General features: G+C 34.8%; 1 protein-coding gene across 2 annotated transcripts in view; it reads left to right on the top strand.

The window, feature by feature from the left end:
• Positions 1-16,043, top strand: part of RETREG1 (reticulophagy regulator 1) — a 156,724-nt gene that overhangs the window by 128,375 nt on the left and 12,306 nt on the right. For both annotated transcript variants that reach the window (XM_072605460.1, XM_072605461.1), the window contains one exon: positions 14,773-14,899. In XM_072605460.1, coding sequence (XP_072461561.1) covers positions 14,773-14,899 — 127 coding nt within the window. The remainder of the gene's footprint in view (positions 1-14,772; positions 14,900-16,043) is intronic.

Below are 16,043 nucleotides of genomic sequence, written 5' to 3'. Positions count from 1 at the left end.
CATATAATGAAAATTTATGCTCTCAGATAATTTCTTTTTAGTTGGAGTCAGGCCCAACACTATTCACTGCGCCACCTAGCTGCCCTAGATAATTTCCACTTAATAATTATTTTTTGTAGTTCTGCTTAAAAATTTAAATCTTAAAGTCATTTTAGGGAGAAACTACAAATTACCCAAGTAATTTGCCTTAAAATTTACTGTGACAAGGAATTTTATTTTATTTATTTTTTATTTTGATAATAATAGTTCAGATTTACCTAATGCATATAATTTAACTAAGTAATATTTAAAGCAGCTTTTAAAGTATGTAATGTATTATTATTATTTACAAATGAGAAACTGAAGGTCAGACTCTCTCATGTGACTCTTTCCTGGTTACAATATTAGCAAATGAGGTTGAGTCTTGAATCCGGGTTACCCAATCTTTTCTTTATTTTAACATAATGAACTAAGCATGAAGCCAGATTTTACTTGAAAAAATTATATTAAACTTCAGGGCCAAAGTAGGAACAAAGACATACAGCAAAAACCATTTGTTTAATTTCAAATCATTATTTTAATGGAAATTTGTAAATATAAAGGATTAGGAATGGTGGAACAATTTATGTGAGATGAGGTAGAGAAAAGTTAGCAGGACCAGAATTGCATATGTGTCAACTTCAGATTGTTTAGAAGAAAAACAAGACCACTTAGAGGGGAAGGGAATAGAAGAAGGGGGGCTGATAGAAGTGAGGACAGACTGGGAGAAGGGTTGGATGGGGTGTATTCTGGGGTGTGGGGGGTGGGAGAGATGAGGAAAAAATTTGGAATTCAAATTCTTGTGGAAGTGATTGTTGAAAATTGAAAAATAAATTATGTATTTTAAAGAAACAAGACTACAGATGTGAGAGTTTGGGGCAGTACTGAAAAAGGAATATAGAAAAAATATTTTATTTGCTGGTTTGTTAATTCTTTTGGTTTTGGCTTGCTAACTTATAGAGTTTTGGGTAAATTATTCCCTATATTTCTGTGTTTTTTTGTTGATAGTTATCAGGCATATTTTTTTTTTCAAAGAAAGGCATGGAAGACTCAGAAGCAATAACTTACATTTATAATGCTAAAAGTAAAGTAACTCATATGGTCACATAACCAATATGTATCTGGGAGTTTTTTAAAAAAATTCTATTATTATTATTTAATTTTTCTCAATTATGTAATTTTTAACATTTAAAAAAATTTGGATTCCAGTACCCTTCCTACCCTCTCTCCTCTCTGAGAAGGCAAACAATTTGATATAGATTATAGACGTATATTCATGCAAAGCATATTTTCATATTCGCCAGGTTGCAAAAGAAAACACAGAACTACTCCGCTTCCCCCAAAAGAAATGAAAAATAAAGTAAAAAAAAAGTATGCTTTGATCTGCATTCAGATTCCATCAGTTCTTGCTCTGGCAGCATATAGCATTTTTCATCATAAACCCTTCAGAATTTCCTAGATCACTGCATTTCTGAGAATAGCTAAGTCATTCATAGTTGATAATCGTATAATTTTACTATTACTCTGTATAATATTCACCTGGTTTTGCTCACTTCACTTTGTATGAGTTCTTATGTCTTCCTAGATTTTTCTGAAAGCGTCCTGCTTATTATTTCTTATAGCAAAATAGTATTCCATTACATTCATATACCACAATTTGTTCAGCTGTTCCCCAATTGATGGACATCTCCTTAATTTCCAGTATTTTTGCCACTGCAGAAAAAGAGCCACAATAAATACTTTATGCTTTTCTTTTTTCATTGATCTCAATGATTGTAGACCTGGTTTTAATATTTCTGGGTCAAAGGATTTGCCAAGTTTAATAGCCCTTTGGGCATAGTTCCAAATGACTCTCCAAAATGGTTGTATCAGTTCACTACCCTACAAACAGTGCATTAGTGTCCCAGTTTTTCCACATCCCGTCCAAAGTTTATTGTTTTCCTTTTCTGACATATTAAGCAGTCAGATATGTGTGAAATGATACTTCAAAGTTATTTTAATTTACATATCTCTAATCAATAGTGATTTATGTTTTTTTATATCTTATTTTCAGTGTTCTACAGTCACGACCATATAACTTAGATTATTTTTCCCTCCCTCCCCAAGACGGCATACAATTTTATGTAGGTTCTATACATACATTCCTATTAAATACATTTTCACTATAGTCATGTTGTGTAGAAGAATTAGAATGAATAGGAGAAATCATATAACAAACCAAAACGTAATACAAAAGAAAATGATCTGCTGCATTCTGCGATTGAATTCCATAGTTCTTTCTCTGGATGTGGAAGGCATTTTGCCTTAAAAAACCATAGGGAATTTTTTTAATTTCTTGCATTGCAGTGAAGTTCCAAGTCTACCAGAAAAAATTCTCGCACACTGTGGTCATTGCTATGCACAAAGTTCTCCTGGTTCTGCTCCTTTCACTCAACATCAGATCATATAAGTCTTTCCAGGCGTCTGTGAAGTCTTCCTGCTCATCATTTCTTATAACACAATAGTATTCCATTACATTCATATACCATAATTTATTCAGCCATTCCCCAATTGATGGGCATCCCCTTGATCTCCAGTTTTTGGCCATCACAAAGAGAGCTGCTATAAATATTTTTGTACATGTGGGACCCCTTCCCATTTTTATGATCTCTTGGGGATACAGTCTTAGAAGCGGTATTGCTAGGTCAAAGGGTATGCACATTTTTGTAGCCCTTTGGGCATACTTCCAAATTGCTCTCCAGAATGCTTGGATCAGCTCACAGCTCCACCAACAGTGAATTAGTTTTCTAAGTCTCCCACATCTTCTCCAACATGTATCATCTTTCTGTTTTTGTCATGTTAGCCAATCTGATAAGTGTGATGTGGTACCTTAGAGTTGTTTTGATTTGCATGTCTCTAATCAGTTGTGATTTAGAGCATTGTTATATGAATATAGCTAGTTTTGATTTCTTCACCTGAAAACCGCCTATTCCTATCGTTTGGTCATTTATCAATTGGGGTATGACTTGTATTCATATAGATTTGACTTCTCTGTATATTTGAGAAATGAAGCTTTTATCAGAAAAACTTGCTGTAAAAGAAATTTTCTCTAATTTTCTGTTTCCCTTCTAATCTTGGCTGCAGCAGATTGTTTGGGCAAAATCCTTTTAATTTTATGTAATCAAAATTATCCATTTTACATCCTTTTAATACTATTTCTTGTTTAGTTATAAATTCTTCCCTTATCCATAGATCTGACAAGTAGAGTACTCCATACTCCCCTAATTTGCTTATGGTATTACCCTTTATGCCTGAGTCATGTACTCATTTTGATCTTACTGTGATATACTCTGTAAGGTGTTGGTCTAAACCCAGTTTCTGCCAAACTGCTTTCCGTTTTCCCCAGTAGTAAGTTCTTGTCCAAGGAGCTCAGATATTTGCATTTATCAAACACTAAACTCCCATGGTCATTTTCTACTGTGTATTGTCTTCCTAATCTATTCCACTGAACTGCTGCTCTGTTTCTTAATCGGCTCTAGGTTAGGCCATTCTCCTTCACACTTTTTGTTGTTGATACCCTTGATATTCTTGACCTTTTCTTCCGGATGAATTTTGTTAGTACTTTTTTGATTGGTATGACACTGAATAAGTAAATTAATTAGGTAGAATTACCATTTTTATTATATCGGCTCTGCCTGCCCATGAACAATTAATATTTCTCCAGTTGTTTACGCCTGAACATCTGTGTGGAAAATTTTATGTAATTGTGTTCATGTTGTTCCTGGGTTCATCTTGTTAAGACTCCTAAGAATTCTGTGAATTCTATGTTGTCTACAGTTGTTTTAAATGAAATTTTTCTTTATGTCTCTTGATGCTGGATTTTGTTGGTAATATATAGAAATATTGGTGATTTATATGGATTTATTTTCTAGTCTGCAACTTTGCTGAAGTTGTCAATTATTTCAGCCAGTTTTTAGTTGTTTCTCTAGTATGCCATCATGTCATCTGTATGGAGTAATAGTTTGTTTCCTTATTGCCTATTCCAATTCCTTTGGTTTCTTTTTATTCTCTTATCGTTATAGCTAGCTGTATTCAATAATATTGAATAATGGGCATCCTTGCTTTATCCCTGGTCTTCCTGGGAATGCTTCTAGCTTATTTCCAATTCCTTATAGATAATGCTTGCTGATAGTTTGAGAGAGATAATACTTCTCTGTTTAAGGAAAGGTGCATTTATTGCTGTGCTTTTCTGTGTCTTTAATAGGAATGAATGCTGTATTTTGTCAAAAGCTTTTTCTGCATCTGTTGAGATAATTATACGATTTTTGTTTTGATATTGTATAGTTTTCCCAATTTTGAATCAACCCTGCATTCCTGCTAATAAATCCCATGTGGTCATAGTGTATATTTGCAATTTGGAGTTCTTAGGTCCTTGCTAATATTTCATTTAAAATTTTTGTGTCAGTATTCATTAAGGAAATTGGTCTAGAGTTGTCTTGCTCTGTTTTCATTCTTCCTGATTTAGGGGTCAACATCATATTTGTGTATAAAAGGAATTTAGTAGAACTCCTTCTTTGCCCATTTTCCCAAATAGTTTATATAGATAAGAATTAATTACTCTCAAGATATTTGGTAGAATTTACTTGTGATAATCAATCCATCTGGTCCTGGGAATTTTTTCTTAGGGAACTCATTGATGACTTGTTCAATTTCTTCTTCTAAGATAGGGTGTTTGAGTATTCTATTTCCTCTTCTGTTAATCTGGGCAATTTATATTTTTGTAAATATTCATCTATTTCACTTACATTGCTGAATTTGTTGGCAGATAATTGGGCAAAATAACTTCTAATAATTGCTTTAATTTCCTCCTAATTACTGCTGAATTCACTCTCTTTATTTTTGATACCAGTAATTTGGTTTTCCAATTTTTTTATTACCAAATTAAGAAATGGTTTATCTATTTTATTGTTTTTTCCCCATAAAACCATCTCATACTTTTAATTATTAGTTCAGTGGTTTTCTTACTTTGTTTTGTTAATCAGTCTCTCCTTTGATTTTCCGGATTTCTAATTTTGTATTCAATTGGGAATTTTTAATTTGTTCTTTTTCTAGTTTTTTTTTTTTTAGTTGCATGCCTGATTCATTGATCTTCTCTTTCTCTTTTATTGATGTGTTTAGACATATAAATTTTCCTTTAAGTATGCTTTGGCTGCATTCCATAAATTTTGGTATGTTGTTTCATTGTTCTCATTTTCTTTAATGAAATTATTATTTCTCTGATTTTTTTCTTTGATTCACTTATTCTTTAGAATTACATTATTTAGTTTCCAATGAATTTTTAATCTTTGTTTCCATGGCTTTTTGTTGAATGTAACTTTTATTGCATTATAATCTAAAACAGATGCATTTAATAGTTCTGCTTTTCTGCATTTTCTTGTGAGGTCTTTATGATCAGTTTTTGTAAATGTACCATGTATAGCTGAGAAAAAGGTATATTCCTTTCTATTCCCATTCAGTTTTCTCTAGACATCTGTGGTGTCTAACTTTTCTAAAATTCTCTTCATCTCTTTAACTTATTTCTTGCTTATTTTTTAAGCTAGTTTTATCTAGTTCTGAGAGGTCAAAGTTTAGGTCCCCCACTAGCATAGTTTTACTATTTCCTCCTGTAACCCAATTAAGTTATTTAAGAATTTGGATGTTATGCCATTTGATGTGCATATATGTTTAGTAAGTAAAATTATTTCATTGTCTATAGTACCTTTTAGCAAAACGGAGTTTGCCTGGTTATCTCTTTTAATTAGATCTGTTTCTGCTTTTGTTTTGTCTGAGATCATGATTGCTAACTCTGCTTTTTTCTTTTCTTTTTTTTTTTTACTTCAAATGAAGAATTAATAGATTCTGCTCTATTGCTTTGTTTTTCCTCTACGTGTCTCTCTGTTTCAAGTGTGTTTTTTGTAAACATATTACTTTGGGGTTCTGGTTTTTAATCCATTCTACTGTCTGCTTCTGTTACGTGGATTCGTTCATCCCCTTCACATTCACAGTTATAATTACACCTCAGATAGTCTTCTCTACTCTGGAACTGTGACCAGATCCTGCTCTCCTGTGGCCCCTCTTCTTTGCTCTGAGACTGTGACCCAGAATAGCATATGAGCATTGCAACAGGGTCCCCTGTCATCCCCTCCTGACCAATTTTCTGACCCCCTTACTCTCTGTGGGCCAAGAGCTCCCCACACTGTTGCTGCCACTACTATGGTTATACCAGCCTGCTGCTGGTAGTTATGGCTTGGCTGGCACTACACTTTAGGCCCAACCACCACCTCACCACCTTGGTGAGACAGACCTTTTTCTTGCTTACCTCTTAAGTTTTCTTAGAGTGGAAAATTGTTTCATTTGGCTGCTCTAGAATTTGATTTGAGGTATTATTTTTAAGTTGTTTGAAGGATAATTTGGGACACTTAAGGTGAGTTCCTGTCCTTACTCTGCCATCCTGCCCACCTCTCCCAGGAGTTTTGAACTCCTCCATGCTATGCTATCTCAGATTCTTATTTGACTGGCATTATAACAAGGGGTTTTCTTTAGCCTCTTCACTGTCAATCTGATGACTTCCAAGTCTATGGACCTCTCCTCAGGAATGTTGTTTTCTAGATGCATAATTTTTTAAAGAAAAGGATTATAAAGGAAACTAATTACATATCAATATAGTTATCAAAATACATTTTTTTAATGTTCATAAACCCCAGGTTAAGAACCACTCTTATGTAAGATCAAGCTTCCAAAACTATAATTGTTGTTCTGATAAATATAGATTATAAAGTTTTCTTTAAGGCAAAGATCTCAAGACCAGTACAATTTAACAAACATTTATTTAATACCCATTATGTATAAAATTATGGGGGATACAATGTAAGAAAATATGAAATAGTCCCTACCTTCAAGAAGTTCACATCTCACCGGGGATATAAATATTACATATACAGAGACAATTTGATACAAGGCAGTTTGAGGAGAGGATGACTTGGAATATCAGTGAAAGCTTCATGAGACAGGGAGCCCCTGCCCTTGAGAGCCTTCTGTCTTTTACTAAATGACTGCCCTGATCCTGGGCTCCTGTCCCTACTTTGTCTACATTTTTTGGTGGCAATTTTATTTAACTCATTTGAGTTCAATTATCTCTATGGAGATGATGTGCAAATTTATGTATACAGCCCTAATTTTTCTCCTGAATTCACATCCCACATTCAAAGTAGATTTATAAAGTACTTTATACTGATTTATATTTTACACTTTATAATTTATATGCAGATTATTTAATTTGATCCTCACAGAAATGCTGTGAAGTAGATATTTTTGTTACCTGCATTTTATAGCGAAGAGGGAATGAGAGAAGTGAAATCACTTATTACAAATCGTGTATTGAGCAAATTCAGCGATTGCAAATCTAGCCCTTTATTCATTATACCATGAGGTTTCTCATAACCACTTGAGGACTGGACATCTCTACTTGAATATTCTGTAAGCATCTTTAAACTCCATGCATCCAAAATGGAACTCATATATCTCATCAACCTCAACTGTCTTCCCAGTCTCTCCCTATTTCTATTCAGGGTACCACTGTTCTTCCTGGTTACCAGGTTTTAAAACCTTACAGTAGTTATTCTTTATTCTGTCCTCACATTCACCTTCCCCTTATCCACAAAATTGCCAGTTACTGTTGATTCTACCTTTATAACACCTCTTTCATCTATCTTCTACCCACACACCATTTATCATAGTTTGGACCCTTATCACTTCTCTCTTGGGCTATTATAATCTCCCTCTAATTAATCCTTATGCTTTCATTTTCTCTCTTTACTAATATTTTCCTCACACACTGCCAAATTGATATTCCCACATTTGGATGTGACCATATGAAAAAGTCATCAGTGGCTCCCTCTTGCCTCTAGGATAAAGTACAAAATAAAATGCTCAACCTAAAAAGCTCTCCACAGTATGACTTTCCAGCTAGCTTTTCTCTGTCTAGTCTTACTGTTTCATACTCTTGTTCATGCAGTTTTTGTCCCAGTCAGTTTGGCCTCCTTGGTTTTCAACATATATTACTCTGCATCATCTGCCTCTGTGTTTTTGGTACAGGTCATCTTTCATGGCTAGAATGCCATCCTTCATCAACACCTTGGAGAACTTTTACAAGCCCAGGTGTTTGAATTCTCTCCCTTTTAAAGGCAGGTAAATGGCACAGTGGAGTGAGTGCTGACTTTGGAGTGAGGAAAGACCTAAGTTTAAACCCAGTCTCAGATACTCACTATCTGTGTGACCCTTGGCAAGTCACTTAACCTCTGTCAGCTTTGGTTTCCCCATCATTCAAGTGGGAATAATAATAGCACCTTCCTCTGAGGGTTATTGTGAGGATCAAATCAGATATTTGTAAAGTTCATAGCACAGTGCCTGGTATGTGGTTAGGACTTAAATGCTTGTTTTCTTCCTTCTTTACTTTTGAAATTATTTTGGATATATTCTTTGCATTTGCTCACCTGCATGCCTGTCCCATTCCCGCTCCAAATCACTTCAGTAAATAATGGTTAAGGGCAGCTGGGTAGTACAGTGGATAGAACACTGTCCTTTCTCGTTTGCTTTTACATAAATTATTTTCATTCTTCACAAGAACCTGGAAAGGTAGGCACTATTATTATTTGTATTTTACAGATGAGGACAGCAAGACAGAAGGATTAAGTGATTTACCCACAATCACACAATTGATTTGAACTCAGGTGTTTGTGAGTTAAAGTCTTACACTGCATCCTAGACACCTAATAACATGGAATAAGACTAGAAATGTAGGAGGTGAATGTGAGGAAAGAATAAAGAATAACTCCTGTAAGGTTTTAAAGTTTGGTTACCAGAAATTATAGAGGGTCTTAAATGCTAGCTGGGTTATTATGGATAGAATGATTTAGCACACTGTGTTGTGTGAATGAAACTTTGTTAATTTTTTAAACTGACTTTTCTGAGTGAAGTTTCTGAGGCCACTGAAGTTATTCAGACCTTCTATTTGAAGTGTGATGTTTTCAGTTTTCCTGCTACGTGAGTCCCACAAAATATTGTCTTCCTTTTTGGAGGTCCCAAACATCCTTGTGTCAGGAAGGAAAAGTGTTAAAGCACACCCCTAACTTTCTAATATCCTTGTCTCTGTGTAACTTCAGCTGAACTCTGGAGATCTATTATTAGTCCAGAAGAAGTTCCTCTTAAAATAAGAGTGCATGTAGACGTGTTTTGTTTGTGTGTCTTGGTTTACTGTGAAGCTTCATCACAAAATCATTCCAGGACTGCAGACTTTGTACAAGGAAAGACAAGGCTTAGAAGGGTACTCTAGATTCTCAGACATCCCAGATCCTTTGGATTTGACCATGATGCCTCTTGGCTAGTGGGGATATGATGGGAGTATAATCTTGTAGAATTTAAGTGAAATTATAAGATTTAAATAAAACTCCTGATCATCTTTTGAGAAGGAAAAAAACCTAGCCCAACACAACTAATTTTGATTGGGAAAATTATTTTTGCTCTCAAGTTCAGAAATTCATAGAACAAAGAAGTTGTGTTATGTTTTCAGAGTGTCAAAATGAAAAAAGTGACCTGAATGTTTACATGTAGAGATGGATAATAACTCTTTTGACAGTTTTCCCACTCTGTTTTGACGTGTTTAATTTTTTTTAGGGCTAGTCCTTGTTTACTGATTTGTAAAATTATTAGTCATTTGGAGGATGGATAGTCTATGTGAGAATTTTTTTTTATTGAGTCTTGAATATTTTTGCCATATAGACTCTTCTATAAGTTTACAGAGTAGTGGCTGAGATTTTTTCCCCCATTAGGATGATCAGATTTATAGCTTCTTCTTCCCCTCAGTGTCCTTACACTGCAAAATTCTCATTAGGTAGATAGTATGGGTCCAGTTGGAGAAAAATTTCAGTCTACTTTTAAAGAGCACACCTGGGTGGCATATTTCTCAGGATTGTAGATCCCCCTAATGGAGAACATCATGTGTTGCAGTTTAAAGAATGCATTGAGTATGTATTTTTGGTTTAGTAACCAATTTAAAAGGTGGTTAAAAATTCTGAACTGAAATCAACAAATATATCTTTCCATTTTAACCCAAAGTACAAATATTATTTTAAAATATGATTTTGCTATAATAACCTATTTAAAATATAGTTAGAATTTCTAAATAAAAATGGATAGATATATTGTTCCCATTTTAACCCAGATTAGAAAAAAATTCCAGCTAGAAAAAATTTCATTTAATAAGGAAAAAGAGAATCCTCCTGATGATTCAGTGACTTTTCTAGATGAGATCAGCTCCCCATATGAAATCATTTAAGAAAAAATATCCATCACTGGCACCTGAATATATTTGAGGTGCTATTCTTTTTTTAAAAAAGTTTTCAAAATTAATTTCTTTTGTTTATAGTTCAGTGATAAATCATTGTTTATAATACTAAGAACAATTTGAGAAACTGGAAATGGGTCTTCGTTCAGTTACCTCGTTTTCCACCAGAGAGATAAAGTGATTCATCCACAGTCACATACCTATTTAGGTGCAGAGCTCTGAAGAAAATGCAGGACTTCTGATTGAATTTTCAGGCTAGCATTCTTTCCACATGCCACAGTTACATGCTAAATAGCTAAAGGCACATAGCATATAGCATGGATAGTGCCACATGTGTGTCTCCATCAGTAAACATTTGTTATATACTTACTACTGGGGTTTAAAGGCTAGATTTCTAAGGACCTAAGGTCTAAGGACCATACCTTAAACATGAATCTCTCTTTGCTCTCATGATTAGTCAACTGTAGAGCCCAACCCAAGGTTCATTTGGTCATTGTTTGGGCCCTGATGGCTTAGAGCATGTTGTTTCTGTTTTTAACCTGAAAAGCCCTGAGGGTCTTCCTCTCTCAGATGGATTTCTTTTTTTTTCTTTGACTAGGTAAAAGGTTGTTCTTTGCTTTATTTCTTACTTAGCCTTAATCACCAACCAGGAAAGGTCTCCCACTGTATCTGGGGCCATCTCCAGTTATCCTGATGTGTATTTTGCCACTGGACCCAGGTGGCTCCAGAGGAGGGAGTATGGTTGGTGACTTTGCACAGCCCTCCCTCACTTAAATCCAGTTCACTTGCTAGTTATGGCATCACTTTCCTGATGTCATGGTCCTCTTTGAGAATGAAGGACAAATAACAACTACTGTTACTTGACCTGAACTGTTCTAAGCACTGGAGATACAAAAAACAAAAACAAAAAACAAAAGCAAAAGGACTATCGTTTCCCTCAAGGAATTTTCAGTCTAGCGCAGGGGACAACATGCCAGCAAGTATGTACAAAGGAAGCCACAGGAAATAATTCACAGAGTGAAGGCACTGGAATTAAGAGGAGTTGGGAAAGGTTTTTCGAAGTTGGGGATTTGTAGTTTGGACTTAAAGGAAACCAGGGAGTCCAGTAGTCTAAGTAGAAGAGGGAGAGCATACCAGGCATGGAGGACAGCCAGAGAAAATGCTGGAGTGGAGGGATGGAATGTCTTGTTCATGGAATAGCCAGGAGGCTGGTGTCACTGGATCAAAGCATATAGGAATTGAATACATTGTAATGTGGTAGGAGGTTAGGAAAAAGGGTTAGGGCATAAAATTCTTCTCATAAGGAATAATAAAGAGAAAATTCTCCATTGCCAAAATGATACATTGTCTCCTAGAGGATTTTTGTTTCCAATGGAAGAAAGCATGACGTAATGGACAGACCTAGATTCCCAATCCTGCTATTAATACGTATCAGGGATACAGTAGAAGATGTACAGGATATGAGTCAGAGGAACTACTTCAAATACTATTTCTGCTAATCATCATCTGTATGAAAAATATTTAGGAGTTTAGGTTAGATTACTTAAGGTTTCTTCCAATTCTATGATCCTGTGTATCAGAAGATAAGAATCTCACAGTGAGTTTCCATAGTTGGAGATTTAGAATTGAAATGGACCTTTAAGGTCATTCAAACCAACTCCCACATTTTACAGAGAAGGAAAGAATGGATTGTCCACGGTCCCTTGGGGAGTGATAGAGCTGAAATACGACTCTAGGTTCAGTGATGCTTCTGTTATGTCATACGGTCTGTCTGATAAGTATCAGAGCCAGGACTGGAAGCCAGGTTCTGCTATTTAATACTACTTGAATTGACTTTAGGCAAGTCATTTCACCACACTCATGCAGGCTGTTATTATTCCTTTCCTCGTTGAACTTTTCACACTGGTACGAACTTCCCCCACTCCCAAGTTAACGGAGAGGGTGCCTATTTCACTGTAGCTCCTCATCTTATTCACAGAGCCCTTCCTTTGAAATATCTGAAAAAATGTTATGCTTTCTCAGGCTTGGTTTTGGAGGAAGCCTCACATTCATACATGACCAGATAAAAGACTGAGATCGTTTTCATCAGAATTCTCCGTGACTTACACTCCAGGAATGAATTACTTGCATAGTGTTTACCTAATATTTTTAGCATCAGAGAAGGGCAATATTTAGTTACATCCTGTTTAGCTATAGGCAGCATAACTTCTTGAGGAAGTCAGCTCTTCTCTCCTAATCTTAAACTGAATAAAGGCAAGAAAGCAGGAAATATGTAGGAAATACCATCCTAAAACGAAGTAGGAAAGTATTAATAAATATTGGAATATTGATCACTGTTAAAGCTATTAATACCCTCTTCCCTTTAGCTTTTGGATATAATAATAGAAGAATTCTGTCTTACTGAAAAAAGAACCTGCAGCAACCTTTTTTTTTTTTCTAAAAAAAAAAAAAGTCTTAGGTATATTTCACTCCCTTCATTCTCTTATGCAATGTGTCATCTTCCAAGAATGACGGGAAGGGAGCCATACTCCATATGAAAGCTCTGTTTCCTATGGGTTAGTCCAGTATTCACATGGTCTTCTTTCTCAAATGTTTTCTGGAAAGGACTTTCTAGGAAAGCCTAGAATACTCTGAATACTTCAGAATACTCTGAACAACAACACGTATCATGCACATGTCACCCGTAATGTACTCCAAATATCAAATAATCATGGCCATAAATTTCCTTTCCGACTTTGGATTTTAGGAATGAGGTAATCATTTTTCCTAGAAAGTTCTGTCTCTGAAAGTGGAACACTTACCTGATACTAGGAAAGACAACAGGTGGAGAGAGGGGAAGAAGGAAGGAAGATAGTGTTGTCTAATGGGATTGCCAACATTATTTAGAACCAGAGAATTTTAGAGTTGGATGGCACCTCAAACAACATTTTTTGCTTCAGCATTCTGTGAAAAAACTGAGGTACAAATAGCTTGATATTTTGTCCAGAGCTTCATAGCTGGCTTATGACAGAACCAAGGCCAGACCCCTTTCTTCCATTTCCCAGTCTAGGAATTTTTCCATTTGACTATATTTAATTGTTTTCAAATGTACTGTTACAGACAATATCAACAATCTGATGGCACTTTATACTTCTTATATGTACTTACATTCTGTGTGTGGCATTTATTTGTATGTATCATCACCTAATGAGATTTTAAACTGCTTGTGATCAGAACCGTGTGCCTTTTCATCTTTGTGTTTCCCTCGGTGTCTAGAATGTAATAATTACTTAATAAATATCAAAGGAAGATAGGAGAAAGGGAAAGAGGAAAGAACTAGATCACATAACATAAACCTAATTACCCACAAAAATGTACTAGAGTATTCAAGGTGTTAGATCCAAGCATTTAATAATAATGACCCATTTATGTAGTTTTAATTTAGCAATAAATGTTTTGTCCCCTGTCACTATGATGTAACAACAGGAATTATAATGCTAGTTCAGAAAGAATTACCAGGAAAAATTGGGTTTGTTTTTCTAGGGAAAATGATGTATTAATCTGGTAAGAGTTTTATTGCACATATTTAAAGTAAGCATAAATGATATCAGGCATCTGCAGGGAGTTAGGAGTCTTAAGGGTCAATTAGTTGAGGAGTCTAGAGATCAAACAGAATAAATGAACCAATTCTTTAATCTTTCTAGAAACTTTTGTTGATAACGGTAAGTTAGTAACCAGAAAGGGTTCTCTTGGATGACATAGGCCATGTTAGGAAGGATATTGTGATGATACTCTAAAGTACCCTAAAACAAGAACTATTATTCTCCAACCAAGTTACTCTTTAGCTATGAGAACTATAGATACATATATAATATAATATACATATAGATAAATCTATAGAGATTTGAATATATAGTTCCTCTTTTTTCCCATTTATTTTCCTTTGTTCACTAGATGTATCAGTTTGATATGGGGAAAGTCTATTAACTTGATAATCATTGAGAATTTTTAAAAGGAAGTTAAATGTGGTCAAATTGAACAGTCTAGGACCTTCTGACATTGAACAGATTCTCTGTCCCTGAAGTTTCCTCTTGTTGCTCTGTCTTTGAAATATATTATTTTATCATTCTTTTATTTATTTATTATCCAGTTTATTATCCTTGTAATGTTTTCTTAGGTTAATACTCAAATTAGTTTGCATTTTCCAAGTATTCTATATACCAGTTGATGGTGGAAAGAGAGGCTATGTAGTACTAAGCCTCAATTTTCAATATTTTCTGTAAAGTTGACCAACCAATGTTAAATCCATTGTGGACATTCACACCTTGATTATTTGATTGATATTAAATTTCATATGAAATTCCTTTAAGTGTTATTATCAGTTATCCAATGTTGTTTTCTTCTCTCTGTTTTAGCTGGGAAGTGGTAAATTCCAAAGCTGATGAAAAACCCAGACTCAGCCAATGTATTGCAGAATCATGGATGAATTTCAGCTTATTTCTTCAAGAAATGGCACTCTTTAAGCAGCAGAACCCTGGCAAGGCAAGTACAAGGGAATCATTACATTTATTATGGCACCCAACAGATTTTGGAAATAGATGGCTTCATTTATTATATCAGGTTGCAAAGATTCATTCATTCTGAATAGGCTATAAAGAATATATACTATGCTGACAAAAAAAATTCAGATTAGAGGCACACAACCTGAATTTAAATCCCAATTCTGCCACTACACTAGCTGAGGTTGCCCTAGATGAGCCACTTTCCCACAGCTCTAAATTAGGAATAATAGTACTTAAACAATCTATCTCACTGTGTTTTTATGAGGACAGGATCATATAAAGGTTAAAAGTATCATATAAATGGATATTATATTTTTATAAAAAGGGCTTTAGAGAGGTATGGATGCTATGCTGTATTAGCATGAAGTCAGGCATGTTTATATTCTGAATTTGCATTTTCTTATCACCCAGACAATGGAGAAGCTACCTGATTTTAGAAATCATTTGTTATGTTCAAATGATATAATCCATAAAGCATTTGATGAATTCAGCATGATTCTTCTTTGACTACTACCAGAAAAATAAAAACTAAATAGGAAAATAAAACTAATTTCTTTCTTCCCCCTTCTTTATATAACTATATATGTGCATTATGTATACTTACGTGTGTATGTGTGTGTGTGTGTATATATATGTATGTGTACATATACATGGGAAATTTTTGTCTGAGAAATTTATGACAACTCAGTTTTCAAACTGAAAGTTAGAGAATCACATTCACCTTATTGTAGAAATGGAACATTTGGTAGAAATACTAATGATAAAAGAAAACAAATGAAATGAATATTATTGGAAATTCTTTTTAACACAAAATAAATAATAAACCTTAATAGGTGTTTGTTGAATTGAATTTGTGGGGAAGGAGATGTGTCATGTGGGGATTCCTTCGACCTTTTTGAAAGGAAGATAACTGAGAGGTATGAGGAAAATGTGCAGTAATGTCTCCTGTGAGACTAGTCACCTTGGCAACATAGTTGTAGAGGGATCCTCTACTTTTTCAGCAACTTCTCCATTAAGCCCTATGGGAACAGAGTTGCACCTAGGTGTGGTAGCACTGACAATAGACTTCTACCTTGTAAAAACGAACCCTCAAAATTTCCCTTGTCTCGCACTCCCCATGGGCT

Source organism: Notamacropus eugenii, chromosome 4 (assembly GCF_028372415.1).
Source record: "Notamacropus eugenii isolate mMacEug1 chromosome 4, mMacEug1.pri_v2, whole genome shotgun sequence".
NCBI classification, from domain to species: domain Eukaryota; kingdom Metazoa; phylum Chordata; class Mammalia; order Diprotodontia; family Macropodidae; genus Notamacropus; species Notamacropus eugenii.
The sequence above is the reverse complement of the archived record's forward strand: the minus strand, read 5'-3'. Positions and strand labels throughout refer to the sequence as shown.